Source organism: Pseudophryne corroboree, chromosome 1 (genome assembly GCF_028390025.1).
Source record: "Pseudophryne corroboree isolate aPseCor3 chromosome 1, aPseCor3.hap2, whole genome shotgun sequence".
NCBI lineage: Eukaryota > Metazoa > Chordata > Amphibia > Anura > Myobatrachidae > Pseudophryne > Pseudophryne corroboree.
The window spans coordinates 167,655,000-167,671,245 of NC_086444.1; the positions used below are offsets into that span (position 1 = coordinate 167,655,000).

General features: G+C 46.1%; 1 protein-coding gene across 1 annotated transcript in view; it reads right to left on the minus strand.

Moving 5' to 3' along the window:
- The window catches only part of FCHO2 (FCH and mu domain containing endocytic adaptor 2), a 418,994-nt gene that overhangs the window by 140,062 nt on the left and 262,686 nt on the right, over positions 1-16,246 (minus strand). The window contains exon 7 of the mRNA XM_063963877.1: positions 4,183-4,279. Coding sequence (XP_063819947.1) covers positions 4,183-4,279 — 97 coding nt within the window. The remainder of the gene's footprint in view (positions 1-4,182; positions 4,280-16,246) is intronic.

The window sequence follows — 16,246 nt, forward strand, 5'->3', positions numbered from 1 at the left end:
CGGCTTTATCTTATAAAAGCCCTTATCTAATCTTCCATTCGGATAGGGCAGAACTGAGGACTCGTCCGCATTTTCTCCCTAAGGTGGTATCAGCGTTTCACCTGAACCAACCTATTGTGGTGCCTGCGGCCACTGGCGACTTGGAGGACTCCAAGTTGTTGGACGTTGTCAGAGCCTTAAAAATATACATTTCAAGGACGGCTGAAGTCAGAAAATCTGACTCGCTGTTGATACTATATGCACCCAACAAGTTGGGTGCCCCTGCTTCTAAGCAGACGATTGCTCGTTGGATTTGTAACACAATTCAACTTGCTCATTCTGTGGCAGGCCTGCCACAGCCTAAATCTGTTAAGGCCCATTCCACAAGGAAGGTGGGCTCATCTTGGGCGGCTGCCCGAGGGGTCTCGGCATTACAATTCTGCCGAGCAGCTACGTGGTCGGGGGAAAACACGTTTGTAAAATTCTACAAATTTGATACCCTGGCAAAAGAGGACTTGGAATTCTCTCATTCGGTGCTGCAGAGTCATCCGCACTCTCCCACCCGTTTGGGAGCTTTGGTATAATCCCCATGGTCCTTTCAGGAACCCCAGCATCCACTTAGGACGATAGAGAAAATAAGAATTTACTTACCGATAATTCTATTTCTCGGAGTCCGTAGTGGATGCTGGGCGCCCATCCCAAGTGCGGATTATCTGCAATACTGTACATAGTTATTGTTAACAAATTCGGGTTATATTGTTAAGGAGCCATCTTTAAGAGGCTCTTTCTGTTATCATACTGTTAACTGGGTTTAGATCACAAGTTGTACGGTGTGATTGGTGTGGCTGGTATGAGTCTTACCCGGGATTCAAATTGCCTCCCTTATTGTGTACGCTCGTCCGGGCACAGTACCTAACTGGAGTCTGGAGGAGGGTCATAGGGGGAGGAGCCAGTGCACACCACCTGATCTGGTAAAAGCTTTACTTTTTTGTGCCCTGTCTCCTGCGGAGCCGCTATCCCCCCATGGTCCTTTCAGGAACCCCAGCATCCACTACGGACTCCGAGAAATAGAATTATCGGTAAGTAAATTCTTATTTTTACTAAAGAAGCTCTGTAGAGCTCCCCTAGCTGTGACCGGCTCCTCTGGGCACATTTTCTAAACAAAGTCTGGTGGGAGGGGCATAGAGGGAGGAGCCAGCCCACACTCTCAAACTCTTAAAGTGCCAGTGGCTCCTAGTGGACCCGTCTATACCCCATGGTACTGTGGACTCCAGCATCCTCTATGACAGAGATTTTCAACCTTTTACAACTCGCGGCACACAGAACAAGATTTAATAATTGCCAAGGCACATTCAAATATAATGGTGATGCATGGTGCAGTTGTGTATCCTAGGATGTCATGTCTCAGCTTCTCCATAGGTAACGCTTCAGCCACATCTGAGAAATCCACAAGAGCCCAACACTGCCCGGGCCCAAAATTAGAACTGTCACTGCGGCCACTAAACCCACCAGTATTGATCGTTGCAGGGACTCAGTAGCGGCAAAACACTGACGGGCCTGGCTGTGCTTCTATGGCGGCACACCGGGAGACTGCTCAGGGCACACTAGTGTGGTTGAAAAACCACACACACAGGGCACACACAGTGGTTGAAAAACACTGCTCTAGGACGTAAGAGAAAGTGTCTTTGGGCTTGAAGTAGAGTAGGCTACAAATTGGGTGCAATTTACCCTAAATAAAAAACCGTTCATTCAAAAAGAGTGTACCTACACTTATATGCTGCACTGCACTGATCTAAGATGTGTGGAGATCAGTGTGTATACCAAAAGCATGAGGAACCAAACTTACTAGTAAATAATTCAAACAAACAGGGGAGGGTCCCTATGAAAATAAAGAGTATAAGCACTAGGTAGGACATAAGGGGCTAGTGGTGGTGTAACAGGAAAACCTGCAACATTGGGTCTTCCCTGACATAATGTCAACCAATGACAGACTGTAGCATGGAGCCCACAAAAATGATCCATCCCCATCCCCATCTGGATGTGGTTTAATAAAAGTTGAAATTTACAATTCAGTATTTTGTTTGCCACAAGTCCCCGCAAACCAATGCCTGCATAAACTGACAGTTTAGCACTTGCTGAACTACAAGTGCCACTAAATAAAAGGCCCAATTCCAGAAAGGCGTAAGCCCCCACTCTACATTAGCTCCACTGTGTTTAAATATATTGTGTAGATTGTAAGTTCTTTGGCCAAGGAGCAAGTTGGGCTGTAAATTCTTTGCTGTAATAAAAATTTCGAAAAACACAGTTCCATTTCTTTGGAATATTTGATGTAGAACGTATGAAATAAAACATTCACTCTCTAACAGGATACTGCACAGAGGGACTCTGGGGAACTCTTGTATGCGCTTCCCATGCCACAGTGAGTGGCAAAGCTTTGCGTGTCTGGCGCAGTGCCAGTTGACAGCCCAGCTGGATATCAGTGCACATCTCCTGCAGCGTGTCACTTCGGAATCGTTTCCGCAGTAAAAGTTTATTCAACCTCTCTCTTGAAATGCAGTGGACCGGCTATCATTTTGCTATTTAATCAGAGTGGGACATTTTATTTTTCTGACAGCACTAAAGCCAGAGAGCAATTCCTAATGAACAGCTTGATACAAGTGGAATTTCAAATGTTTTAGCCTCAATTAATTCTGCTGTCAAAACAAATGACTGCTCTTAGCTCTGCAATGTTACAGCTGGGTCAGCACAGGGCAGTTCTGTGGGTACACAATCAAGCTATTTTTCAGCATTAATCTATCCAGAAGTGGTGTGACAATGACAGTACGGTCCAGCACGGACAAACATACCTGTATTCCCATACGGGTGAATGGTGAGCTGCAGTCACACTGGTGACCGTGAATAAACAGGCCTTTCACCCCAATGCACACCCGATTACAGAAGTATACTAATGAATATAAGAACAATCACACAAGATACAGCTATCTTACTTTAATCCACTATTTGTATTGCTTTTCAGGGGTGACAGAAGCTGTATGGCAGGTGTGGTATATTTGGTATATGGTCACAATGTTGACATGTTGATACAGGCTCAATGTCGAAACAGATGTTATGTCAACACTTAACAGCAACCCTGAGCCTAAAGGGCCCTACACACTGGCAGATAACACTGCACGATATGAACGTTCTCGTTCATTAGTCATTGTGAACTCGTTCATATCGTGCAGTGTGTAAGCACCAAAGATTACCGATGCGCAGCCTGCGCTCGTTAATCATTGGTGCCCCGTCGCTTATGCATGCAAGCCAATATGGACGAGATTGTCCATATTAGCATGCATTGCTATGGCGCCGGGGAGGGAAACCTCTCCCAGAGTCGCGTCGCCCATCTACCATATCGGTGGTCGGGCAGCTCGCCCAGTCTGTAGGGCCCATATGCCTCCTAAAAAAGTCAACATCATGACTAAGTCAACATTTGCCTATGGCTTACTGCAGAGTTTCTGTAGGATCGTCCCTCCCCTCTAGTGCCCCAATGTAGGCACATGTACAGCTGGCTGAAATAGACAGTAAAGTGATCGCAGATGCAATCAATTTACTAGTACTGTTCGCTGGGACAGGATTTTATCAGATCGCCTCTCCTGGCGACAGTAATAATACAATTAAGCAGGTAAGAATTTCTTATTGTAGCGAACTGAGGCGATAAGTAAACCGTATTATCGGGGGCTGACCGTAGCAATTAATAAACATGTCCCTAATATTTAAGGATAAACAGGTTAAAAATAGAGCCAGATTTAAATACAAAAAGGTTTAACAAGGAGCTTTCTAAGAGAGAAACAAAGATAGCTATACACTGGCTCTACTGTGTTACAAAACTTTTCAAAAGCTTAGAACTGTAACACAATGCCACACACACAGTCATGGCCTTTGCGTGTCTCCCTTAATTTGAGTAAATTGTCTACGCATAGTGGAGATTCTGCTACCAGCAAAACACAGAGGCTTTACTGGCTGGAAGCAACACACGGTTCCAAAATCAATCAGTCAAAGCGTGACACAAACTCATTCACCAGTCACTCAAACCGTGTGGGAATTAAAGCAAGCGGGACATACACAATTTCATGTTACTCAACGTGGCCTGTCACACAAAGACATGTGGGGCAACCCACGTGTACAAGCGACTATGTTCGGATGCAGCTGTGACCTCGTACTTACCAAGCCTCTCTTTCCCAGTGCCTTTACTCTCTGCAAACTTTTCCAGTAAACTTTCAACCGTGATGTTTGCCATGTTGTTTATGAAGTCTTCATGAACCTGAGAAGAAACAGAATAAGGATCATTCTACTGCTTGCATTCTTAAAGACACTGGGTTTGCATGTTGTAAGACTACAAAACACCTTCAAGTATAGGTTTAACTGCAAAGTGACTATGGGATATATTCAATTAGTGTCGGATCCTCTCCGACACTTCACAATTCTATTGCGGTCCGTCTCCGCCCGTATTCCCGCTGATTCCTCAGTGCTGAAACACACTACCCGGCTTTTGCCGGCCGGGAAAAAGCCGGACGGCTTTTTCCCGTGCCGGCATTGTAGTTAACAGTGTGAGGGCTAGGGTCCCTTCACACTGCACAGCCCCGGCCCGGCTGCCGGGTTGCAGCCGGGTCTCACCACTGGAAGGTCCGGCGGCCGGGCGGCCGCCGGGCCGTCTTTGGAGCCAGTAAACCGTGTGTGTGAAGGGGAGCTTTCACACAAAACGTTTTTTTCTGAAGCCGTGTCTGATGCTGCGCATGCGCACAGCATCACACACGGCTCAAAGCCGTCCTGTGTGACAGACACTGCCGGTTTCTCCCAAATGGCAAAAAGCCGGACAAAGTTTGTCCGGCTTTTTGCCATCCGGGAAAAACCGGAATGTGTGTTACAGCCCTCATTGTCCTCTCTTATGGGTGAAACTTAATGGTCAAAATCGGACCCGTTTTTGACCGTGGCAGGGTCGGAAACACATGGATGAGCTGAGATTCCGCTCATACGCGTGTTTTTCGACATTTCAGCATTTTCAACAGTGCAGAAACCCAGAACTAGTGAAGTGTCGAAAAGTTTCGTCTTTCCACCCTGTCGAAAATTTAGACACTAATTGAACATTGCCCTATATCAAAAAGTAATTTCATTCATACAGTAAAGGCCACAAACAAGGAAAAACCTAATACACGTGGCTAACAGATTAGACATAGGTTATATGCACATTCAATTCTTAACATGTACCATTAAAATGATCTGATTTTTAACATACTACAAAGTCATAAATATTGTAACACCTTTATTTTTCTATTGAATAATTCTCATTTAGCTTAACAATCCATGAAACACAGTCCCTGAACTGCGAGCCAGTGTTAGGCTGTAACTAGGCTGGTGAATACACATATGCACACAGTAGGGGACAACATGGGAAATTACTTCACTGCTACATGTTACATGCCCTACGGCCTATGCTTAAAATTGGAGACATTTATGAAAACTGCAGTAATGTTTCAGTAGAATATCCCATAACACACTGCTAGATGAATGTAAAAGAAGCCGGGTAGAAGAGCCAACAGAAATAATTACACTTGATATTCTCAAACACACTTCGGGGGGTATTCAATCAGCGGCGATAACGGACTTTTTGTGCAAAAAAAAAAAAAGTGACTTTTCCCACAATTACAGCCTATTAAATTTTCAGGAAAAATTTAGCGGTGATAATTTTTTTCACAAATTTCACTTCACCTACTCTGAGCAGGCGAAAAGTTGGGAAAACTCACTATTTTAAGGTAAAAATGTTTGGATATGGTACAGAACCCCTGGGACACCCCCCTAATGACTAATTAGGCATGTTGAAGTCTTTAATTATTTTTAATTGGGCAATAATTACATGTCGTTTTTGGGGTGAAAAAGTACAAAGTGATGGAAATTGGGGTTCAAGGTATGGGACAGGTATATTGGGGTGCTTTATGAGTAGGACAGGTGTTTTTAGGCTTGCAGGTGGGAGTAATCGGTCTGTTTACACTTTTTTTTTAAGTACCCTAAAATGACCCAAATATATAACTTATACCTATTTTCATGTACCCCAAATTTAATGAGAGCATTTATTTTGCACAAGAAAACTTACTTTCATTTTTTTGTATTTAAAAAAAAAAATGCATATAACAGCCATTTCACACAATTTAAGTCCCCAAATACTCTCTAATGTGATCTCTAATACACTTATCTTCTGTTTTCCTATGTTAGTTTAGCATTTTTTGGGGTACAGGCATATTCCCCATTTTCACCTACACTTTTCACTGCAACAATTTTCACGTGAAACCAGTTTGGAATCGAATAGGTCGAAAAACGGGAGTGCGCATACCCGCAAAAAGCCATTTTTGCGGCAATTTTCGTCCGATTGACACACAAAATTTGCTGCTAATTCGCAGATAATTGAATACCCCCCTTTATGGCCAAAGGTGTATGGAAACCCCTTGCAATTAGTCTGGACATATCAACCACACCCATTGCATAGATGCAATCTCAATCCTCAAAAGCTCAGTGAATTGCGATGTTACAACGTCCTAGAATACCACATTTACAGCAACCCACATTGTCAAGTTACTGCCGTGCGAAAAATTATCTGTTCTCCGTTACAACATTCATTACAGAGTTTCACAATGGCTCTGGAAGAAGTTTGGGAAAACTTAATGTATTCGATTACCATGGGCGAGCATCTGCAAATCACTATGCACAATGTCTAACTATAGCTGGTGTGGTGTAAAGCACGCCGCCACTGGAGTCTGGGGCAAAAGGAAACACGTCTAATGCTGGCCATACACTTATATACATGTATACATGAATACACAATATCGACACCTCGTACGATGCATTGTGTGCACATCGTATATGTTTTGTGTACGATTACGGTGCAATGTGCGGCCCCGCGGGTCGAATGTTGCATTCTCTGATCATAAATACATCCGATATTATCCATCGTAATCGTATGCACATTGCACCATGTTTTATGTACAGATGGAGCCGCACTAGATGAGTGCGGCTCCATTTGATGTGCATAAAACATGGTGCGATGTGCATATGATTACGATGGATAATATGGGCTGTATGCATGATCAGAGAATGCGACATACAACCCACGAGGCCGCGCATTGCATCGCGTACGTGCACACCCTGCGGGACTAGGCGATCCGGAGCCTAGCCCCGCCACGAGAGTGCACAGAGATGCTACCATTATAGTGAATGGGGGGTATGCTCGTCCCAGACGCTGCGAGCGGCGCGCCAGGGCGGGCGCACCCAGACAAAGACGGAGCCACGATTAGCGTGGCTCCATCTGTACGATGCCTGATGCGATTTTGAGTGCCATTCCCTGGATTTTTTATTTTTTTTGTGAGGCACAGGATGGACTGTTTAACGATGGGTCGTTAGAACATAGTTTGTCACTCGTGTGGCCCAGGGAGCTTCCCGGGGAGGTTGAAGGGAAATCGTGAGACGACTCGGATCAGATGCTGGTCGCCCTGATGTATGACCAGCATTAGGAGTGACTAATCAAGCTTCCGCTCCTGCCAGTCCAATGGACAAAACTGGGTTGGGCAGAAACCAATAGAAAACTTTATGCTCAAAAGATTAATGGCAACTGTAGAGTTTGTTGGAGGATGGAGGAATAATGGTTGTTATTCATGGTTTGATCTGGCCCCTTAGTATGCAACAGAATACAAAGACATTTTAGAATTATGTGCTTCTAATTTTGTGGCATGTTTGTTGACCGTTCTTTCCGGTTTCCATGATAATGTCCTTTTACACAATGCTTGGGTCATAAAAAAAGATCTGCAGAATATGGTGAGGAAAATGTGGTTGGCCTGCACAGAACCTTGATCACACCACCAGTGAGATTAACTAAAACGTTGACTATGAACCAGGCCTTATTGCCCGACCTCTCTAATGCTTTTGTTGCTGAATGAGAGTTAAGTCTCCTGTGCAAATTTACCTAGAAAGCCTTGCCAGAAGAGATGAGACTGTGAGAACAGGAGATACGGAACAATGCCACATTACTGCCCATGGTTTCAGAAGGAGATGTTTTATAAGCACCTATGGATGTCATTATACCATACTTTTTATATATACATCTCTCTGGCCACTTTATTAGGAACAACTGAACACCTGCTTGGTTATGCAAATACCTCATTAGCATAGCATCAACTACGCACATAAATGCATGCAGACATGGTAAAGAGCTTTATTTGTTGCCAAGAACAAACTACAGCATGGAGAAGAAATGTGATTGAAGTAACTTTGACCAGGAAATCACTGATGGCGGCTGAGGATGTGGACAAAATATTTTTGAAACTGACAATCTTCTGAGACCTTTATGCACATCATTCTCTACAGTGTACATAGAATGATGAGCAAAACAAAACAACATCCAGTGAGTGGTAATTCTGTTGGGAAAATCATCTTGTTTATGAGAGGTCAGAGGAGAATGGCAGTACTGATTACAAGTCACAGCAAGTCCAATAATCAATTGTTACAACAGTAGTATACAGAGAGAGTCAAACTCTTAAGTGGATGGGCTACAGCAGCATACACCTGTACCAGGTGCCACTCCTGTCAACTAATAACAGGAAACTGGTGCCACAGACTTACCAAAATTGGACATTCAATGCCTGGTTTGCGGAATCTCGCTTTCTGCTGTGACATGTATATGGTAGGGCTGAGAATTTGTCATAAACCTCTATTCATTCCATCTTGTTTGAACGGTTCAGCCCGTATGCAGTGGTGATATTCTGGTATGGGGAATGTTTTTTTGGCAGATACATGGCCGGGAAGGGGCGCAATGAAGCCCAAAGTGGGCCCGCCACGCAGCGGCCCCGGTGGCTCGCCACAGGTTCTATTACCACTCTATGGGTGTCATGGACACCCACGAGTGGGAATAGTCCCTATTGGTCGACATGCCGACCGGCGGAATTTTCAGATGCCGGAATCTCGGCGTCTGTATTGTGAACGGCTGTCTCCTGACCACTGGTCACATAACCGCATACCCAAATGAATACCAACTGATCACGGTTTAAATGCCACAGCCTACCAGAGTATTGATGCGGACCACATGCATCTCCACATTTTACCGATCATAAAACGGCTATTTGCAGCAGGGTCACGCACTATGTCAGAATGCTGATGTCTGTTTCCTGAGCATGTCAATGAGTCCAGTGTATTGCAACAGTTTCCACAGTCCCCTGATCACAGTCCATCTGTCCATCTAAGATCCACTTGTGGGTAACTCCAACGCTGGACTAACATCAGGAACACTTCTGGATGTAAGGCCCATTCTCCTGGATGAAAATCCTGACTTCTTCCCAGTTGTCCACTCCTGGAACGAACACTGCTGATAATATCACTTGGTGATGCTCGGCACAATTCAGGATTCGAGCAACTTCTCGCACGACCATGCGAGATAGAGTTTGTTGATGTACGTGACTGAAGTCGCGTTGTCTGACTGAACCTTAACAGTCTGAGACTGGAGTATTTGAACTGCCTGATGCAGAGCGTTGTAAATTGCCCTGAGTTCCAGCACATTTATTGACAGTAATCGTTTGCGGTCTGACCAGAGACCCTAAAATTGATGATGTTGGACCACTGCTCCCCAACCTCTGAGACTTGCGTCCGTCGTCAGAATGATCCAATTCCAGACTCCGAACCGTTTTCCTGCAGTGAGATTTTGTAGGTGGAGCACTCAGTGTAGTGATATTCTGGCCCTTGGAAGAAACCGCACCATCTGATGAATTTGTAGATGACAGCCTGACCACTGTGCGAGAAGATCTAGCGGAAAAGGACGTGAGTGAAATCTTCCGAACTGGAGTGCTTCGAAAGATGCCACCATCTTTCCTAACAGTGAAATGCACAAGTGCACCGAGACTGTCCGTGGTTTGAGCACTAACTGTACCAGATGACGAATACTTTGTACTTTCTGTTCTGGCAGGTAAATCTGTTGATCCACCGTATCCAGAATCATTCCTAGGAATTGAATTCTTTGAGAACCAGGCTTGATTTCTTAAAGTTGACAATCCAACCGTGCTGAACATTGTACATCAGTATGGCATGATGAAGGAATATTTGTGGCGAAGGAGCCTTGATGAGAAGTTCACCTAAGTACGGAACTATTACCACTCCCAGGGATCTGAGACGAGCTATCATCACAGACATCACCTTTGTGAATGCCCGAGGCGCCGACGAGAGGCCAAACGGTAGTGCCTGAAATTGATAAAGGTTTTGTTGTACTGCAAACCATAAGTACGCCTGATGCGGTGGCCAAATTGAAATATGTAAGTACACATCCTTGAGATCCAGCAAAATCATGAATTCCTGTGGTTCTAAACCTGCAATCACTAACCGCAGGGATTCCATCTTGAATCTGTAGGAAGTGATGTAACGATTGAGTCCCTTTAGGGTCAATATCAGTCTGACCGAGCCATTCTGCTTTGGAACTACAAAAAGATTGGAATAAAACCCTTGACCTTGTTGGTGTACTGGTACCTGAAACAAAACTGCTGAATCTACGAGAGACTGAATAGCGGCCCGCAAAACTGCCCTCTTGTTTGCTGACACAGGCAGACATGTCTTGAAATATACGTTATGGTAAGAACTTACCGTTAATAAAGGTATTTCTCCTACGTCCACAGGTTTCCACAGGATAACATTGGGATATGCTTGAGCGTCAGCGTATTGGCACCAAATCGATCACGAGCTTTGCGGCCTCCCAGGATGCACCGGGCTCGTCCATATAATCCCGCCCACCGACTCAGTCAAATCAGTTGTTTCCAAAGCAATTAGGCAGGAGCATTATGTTGAACCCTATTCAGGCGAGAAGAACACACATGCACACCCTTCGACGCAAGAGGGAAGAGGTTAGTGAGTCTAAAGATTCTCAAATCAGGTGCGTCAGGGTGGGATCCTGTGGAAACCTGTGGACATAGGAGAAATACCGTTATCAACGGTAAGTTCTTACCATAACGTATATTTCTCCGGCTGGGTCCACAGGTTATCCACAGAATAACATTGGGATTTCCCAAAGCAAATTTTTAGTGGTGGGGACGCTCCTGATTGGACAGGAGAACCTTTCGCTCAAATTCAGCGTCATGAGAGGCAAAAGTATCCAAGGCATAATGTCTACTGAATGTGTTAATGGAAGACCATGTGGCTGACATATATTTGTTCTGCTGAAGCACCATGCTGTGCTGCCCATGATGGACCTACCTTACGTGTAGAGTGAGCAGAGACATTAGCCGGAACAAGGAGATCAGCACGAGAGTATGCTTCTGAAATCGGCATTCGAAGCCATCTTGCTAGCGTCTGTTTAGTAGCAGGCCATCCCCTCTTATGAAATCCGTAGAGAATGAAGAGAGAATCTGTCTTTCTGACGGCACTGGTACGATCTACGTAGATTCTTAATGCACGGACTCAGCGACGCTTCAGCCGCAGACAGTCCCGCTACCTGAAAAGCCGGGACCACAATTTCTTCATTAAGGTGAAACTTAGAGACCACCGTTGGAAGATAACCAGACTTAGTTCTGAGAACTGCTTTATCTGGATAAAAAAATCAGAAAAGGAGACTTACACGACAGCGCTCCTAAACCTGATACTCTTCTAGCTGATGCCATAGTCAGAAGAAAGAGTACTTTAGCTGTCAACCATTTAAGATCCACTTTCTTAAGTGGTTCAAACGGAGCCCCCTGGAGGGCTTTGAGAACCAGACTTAAATCCCAAGGTACTGCAGGAGGAACAAAAGGTGGTTGAATGTGCAGCATTCCCTGGAAAAAATAAGATTTTACTTACCGATAAATCTATTTCTCGTAGTCCGTAGTGGATGCTGGGGACTCCGTCAGGACCATGGGGATTAGCGGCTCCGCAGGAGACAGGGCACAAAAATAAAGCTTTAGGATCAGGTGGTGTGCACTGGCTCCTCCCCCTATGACCCTCCTCCAAGCCTCAGTTAGGATACTGTGCCCGGACGAGCGTACACAATAAGGAAGGATTTTGAATCCCGGGTAAGACTCATACCAGCCACACCAATCACACCGTACAACTTGTGATCTGAACCCAGTTAACAGTATGACAAACGTAGGAGCCTCTGAACAGACGGCTCACAACAACAACAACCCGATTTTTTTTGTAACAATAACTATGTACAAGTATTGCAGACAATCCGCACTTGGGATGGGCGCCCAGCATCCACTACGGACTACGAGAAATAGATTTATCGGTAAGTAAAATCTTATTTTCTCTGACGTCCTAGTGGATGCTGGGGACTCCGTCAGGACCATGGGGATTATACCAAAGCTCCCAAACGGGCGGGAGAGTGCGGATGACTCTGCAGCACCGAATGAGAGAACTCCAGGTCCTCTTTAGCCAGGGTATCAAATTTGTAGAATTTTACAAACGTGTTCTCCCCCGACCACGTAGCTGCTCGGCAGAGTTGTAATGCCGAGACCCCTCGGGCAGCAGCCCAGGATGAGCCCACCTTCCTTGTGGAATGGGCCTTGACAGATTTAGGCTGTGGCAGGCCTGCCACAGAATGTGCAAGTTGAATTGTGCAACAAATCCAACGAGCAATCGTCTGCTTAGAAGCAGGAGCACCCAGCTTGTTGGGTGCATACAGTATAAACAGCGAGTCAGATTTTCTGACTCCAGCCGTCCTTGAAATATATATTTTCAATGCCCTGACAACGTCCAGCAACTTGGAATCCTCCAAATCGCTAGTAGCCGCAGGCACCACAATAGGCTGGTTCAGGTGAAACGCTGACACCACCTTAGGCAGAAACTGAGGACGCGTCCGCAGTTCTGCCCTGTCCGAATGGAAAATCAGATATGGGCTTTTATACGATAAAGCCGCCAATTCTGACACTCTCCTGGCTGAAGCCAGGGCCAGTAGCATGGTTACTTTCCATGTAAGATATTTCAAATCCACCGATTTGAGTGGCTCAAACCAATGGGATTTGAGAAAATCCAAAACTACATTAAGGTCCCACGGAGCCACTGGGGGCACAACCGGGGGCTGTATATGTAGTACTCCTTTTACAAAAGTCTGGACTTCAGGAACTGAAGCCAATTCTTTCTGGAAGAAAATCGACAGGGCCGAAATTTGAACCTTAATGGACCCCAATTTGAGGCCCATAGACCATCCTGTTTGCAGGAAATGTAGGAATCGACCCAATTGAAATTCCTCCGTGGGGGCCTTCCTGGCCTCACACCACGCAACATATTTTCTCCAAATGCGGTGATAATGTTGTGCAGTCACCTCCTTCCTGGCTTTTACCAGTGTAGGAATGACCTCTTCCGGAATGCCTTTTTCCCTTAGAATTCGGCGTTCAACCGCCATGCCGTCAAACGCAGCAGCGGTAAGTCTTGGAATAGACACGGTCCCTGCTGAAGCAGGTCCCGTCTTAGAGGTAGAGGCCACGGATCTTCCGTGAGCATCTCCTGAAGTTCCGGGTACCAAGTTCTTCTTGGCCAATCCGGAGCCACGAGTATCGTTCTTACTCCCCTTTGCCGTATAATTCTCAGTACTTTTGGTATGAGAGGCAGAGGAGGAAACACATACACTGACTGGAACACCCACGGTGTTACCAGAGCGTCCACAGCTATTGCCTGAGGGTCTCTTGACCTGGCGCAATACCTGTCCAGTTTTTTGTTGAGGCGAGACGCCATCATATCCACCTTTGGTTTTTCCCAACGGTTCACAATCATGTGGAAGACTTCTGGATGAAGTCCCCACTCTCCCGGGTGTAGATCGTGTCTGCTGAGGAAGTCTGCTTCCCAGTTGTCCACTCCCGGAATGAACACTGCTGACAGTGCTATCACATGATCTTCCGCCCAGCGAAGAATCCTTGCAGCTTCTGCCATTGCTCTCCTGCTTCTTGTGCCGCCCTGTCTGTTTACGTGGGCGACTGCCGTGATGTTGTCCGACTGGATCAACACCGGCTGACCCTGAAGCAGGGGTTTTGCCAGGCTTAGAGCATTGTAAATCGCTCTTAGCTCCAGTATATTTATGTGAAGAGACATCTCCAGGCTTGACCATACTCCCTGGAAGTTTCTTCCCTGTGTGACCGCTCCCCAGCCTCTCAGACTGGCATCCGTGGTCACCAGGACCCAGTCCTGTATGCCGAATCTGCGGCCCTCTAACAGATGAGCACTCTGCAACCACCACAGAAGAGACACCCTTGTCCGTGGCGATAAGGTTATCCGCTGATGCATCTGCAGATGCGATCCGGACCATTTGTCCAGCAGATCCCACTGAAAAGTTCGTGCGTGGAATCTGCCGAATGGAATCGCTTCGTAAGAAGCCACCATCTTTCCCAGGACTCTTGTGCATTGATGCACAGACACTTTCCCTGGTTTTAGGAGGTTCCTGACAAGTTCGGATAACTCCCTGGCTTTCTCCTCCGGAAGAAACACCTTTTTCTGAACCGTGTCCAGAATCATTCCCAGGAACAGCAGACGTGTCGTCGGGGTCAATTGAGATTTTGGAAAATTCAGAATCCATCCGTGCTGTTGCAGCACTACTTGGGTTAGTGCTACTACGTCCCCCAGCTGTTCCCTGGACCTTGCCCTTATCAGGAGATCGTCCAAGTAAGGGATAATTAATACGCCTTTTCTTCGCAGAAGAAACATCATTTCGGCCATTACCTTGGTAAAGACCCGAGGTGCCGTGGACAATCCAAACGGCAGCGTCTGAAACTGATAATGACAGTTTTGCACCAAGAACCTGAGGTACCCTTGATGTGAAGGGCAAATTGGGACATGCAGGTAAGCATCCTTGATGTCCAGGGACACCATAAAGTCCCCTTCTTCCAGATTCGCTATCACTGCTCTGAGTGACTCCATCTTGAACTTGAATTTTTGTATGTACAGGTTCAAAGATTTCAGATTTAGAAAAGGTCTTACCGAGCCGTCCGGCTTCGGTACCACAAATAGTGTGGAATAATACCCCTTTCCCTGTTGTAGGAGGGGTACCTTGACTATCACCTGCTGAGAATACAGCTTGTGAATGGCTTCCAATACCGTCGCCCTGTCTGAGGGAGACGTTGGCAGAGCAGACTTTAGGAACCGGCGAGGGGGAGACTTCTCGAATTCCAACCTGTAACCCTGAGATACTATCTGCAGGATCCAGGGGTCCACCTGTGAGTGAGCCCACTGTGCGCTGAAATTCTTGAGTCGACCCCCCACCGCCCCTGAGTCCGCTTGTAAAGCCCCAACGTCATGCTGAGGGCTTTGCAGAAGCCGGGGAGGGCTTCTGGTCCTGGGAAGAAGCTGCTTGGTGCACTCTCTTACCCCTTCTTTTGCCTCGGGGCAAATATGACTGTCCTTTCGCCCGCTTGTTCCTATAGGAACGAAAGGACTGCGGCTGAAAAGACGGTGTCTTTTTCTGTTGGGAGGGGACCTGAGGTAAAAAGGTGGATTTCCCGGCTGTTGCCGTGGCCACCAAATCCGATAGACCGACCCCAAATAATTCCTCCCCCTTATACGGCAATACTTCCATATGCCGTTTGGAATCCGCATCACCTGACCATTGTCGCGTCCATAAACTTCTTCTGGCAGATATGGACATCGCACTTACTCTCGATGCCAGAGTGCAAATATCCCTCTGAGCATCTCGCATATAAAGAAAAGCATCCTTTAATTGCTCTAAAGTCAATAAAATACTGTCCCTATCTAGGGTATCAATATTTTCAGTCAGGGAATCCGACCAAACCACCCCAGCACTGCACATCCATGCAGAGGCGATGGCTGGTCGCAGTATAACACCAGTATGAGTGTATATACTTTTCAGGGTAGTTTCCAGCCTCCTATCCGCTGGATCCTTGAGGGCGGCCGTTTCAGGAGACGGTAACGCCACTTGTTTTGATAAGCGTGTGAGCGCCTTATCCACCCTAGGGGGTGTTTCCCAGCGCGCCCTAACCTCTGGCGGGAAAGGATATAATGCCAATAACTTCTTTGAAATTAGCAGTTTTCTATCGGGGTTAACCCACGCTTCATCACACACTTCATTCAATTCGTCTGATTCAGGAAAAACTACAGGTAGTTTTTTCAGACCCCACATAATACCCCTTTTTGTGGTACATGCAGTATCAGATATATGCAAAGCCTCCTTCATTGCCGTGATCATATAACGTGTGGCCCTACTGGAAAATACGTTTGTTTCTTCACCGTCGACACTAGATTCGGTGTCCGTGTCTGGGTCTGTGTCGACCGACTGAGGTAAAGGGCGTTTTAC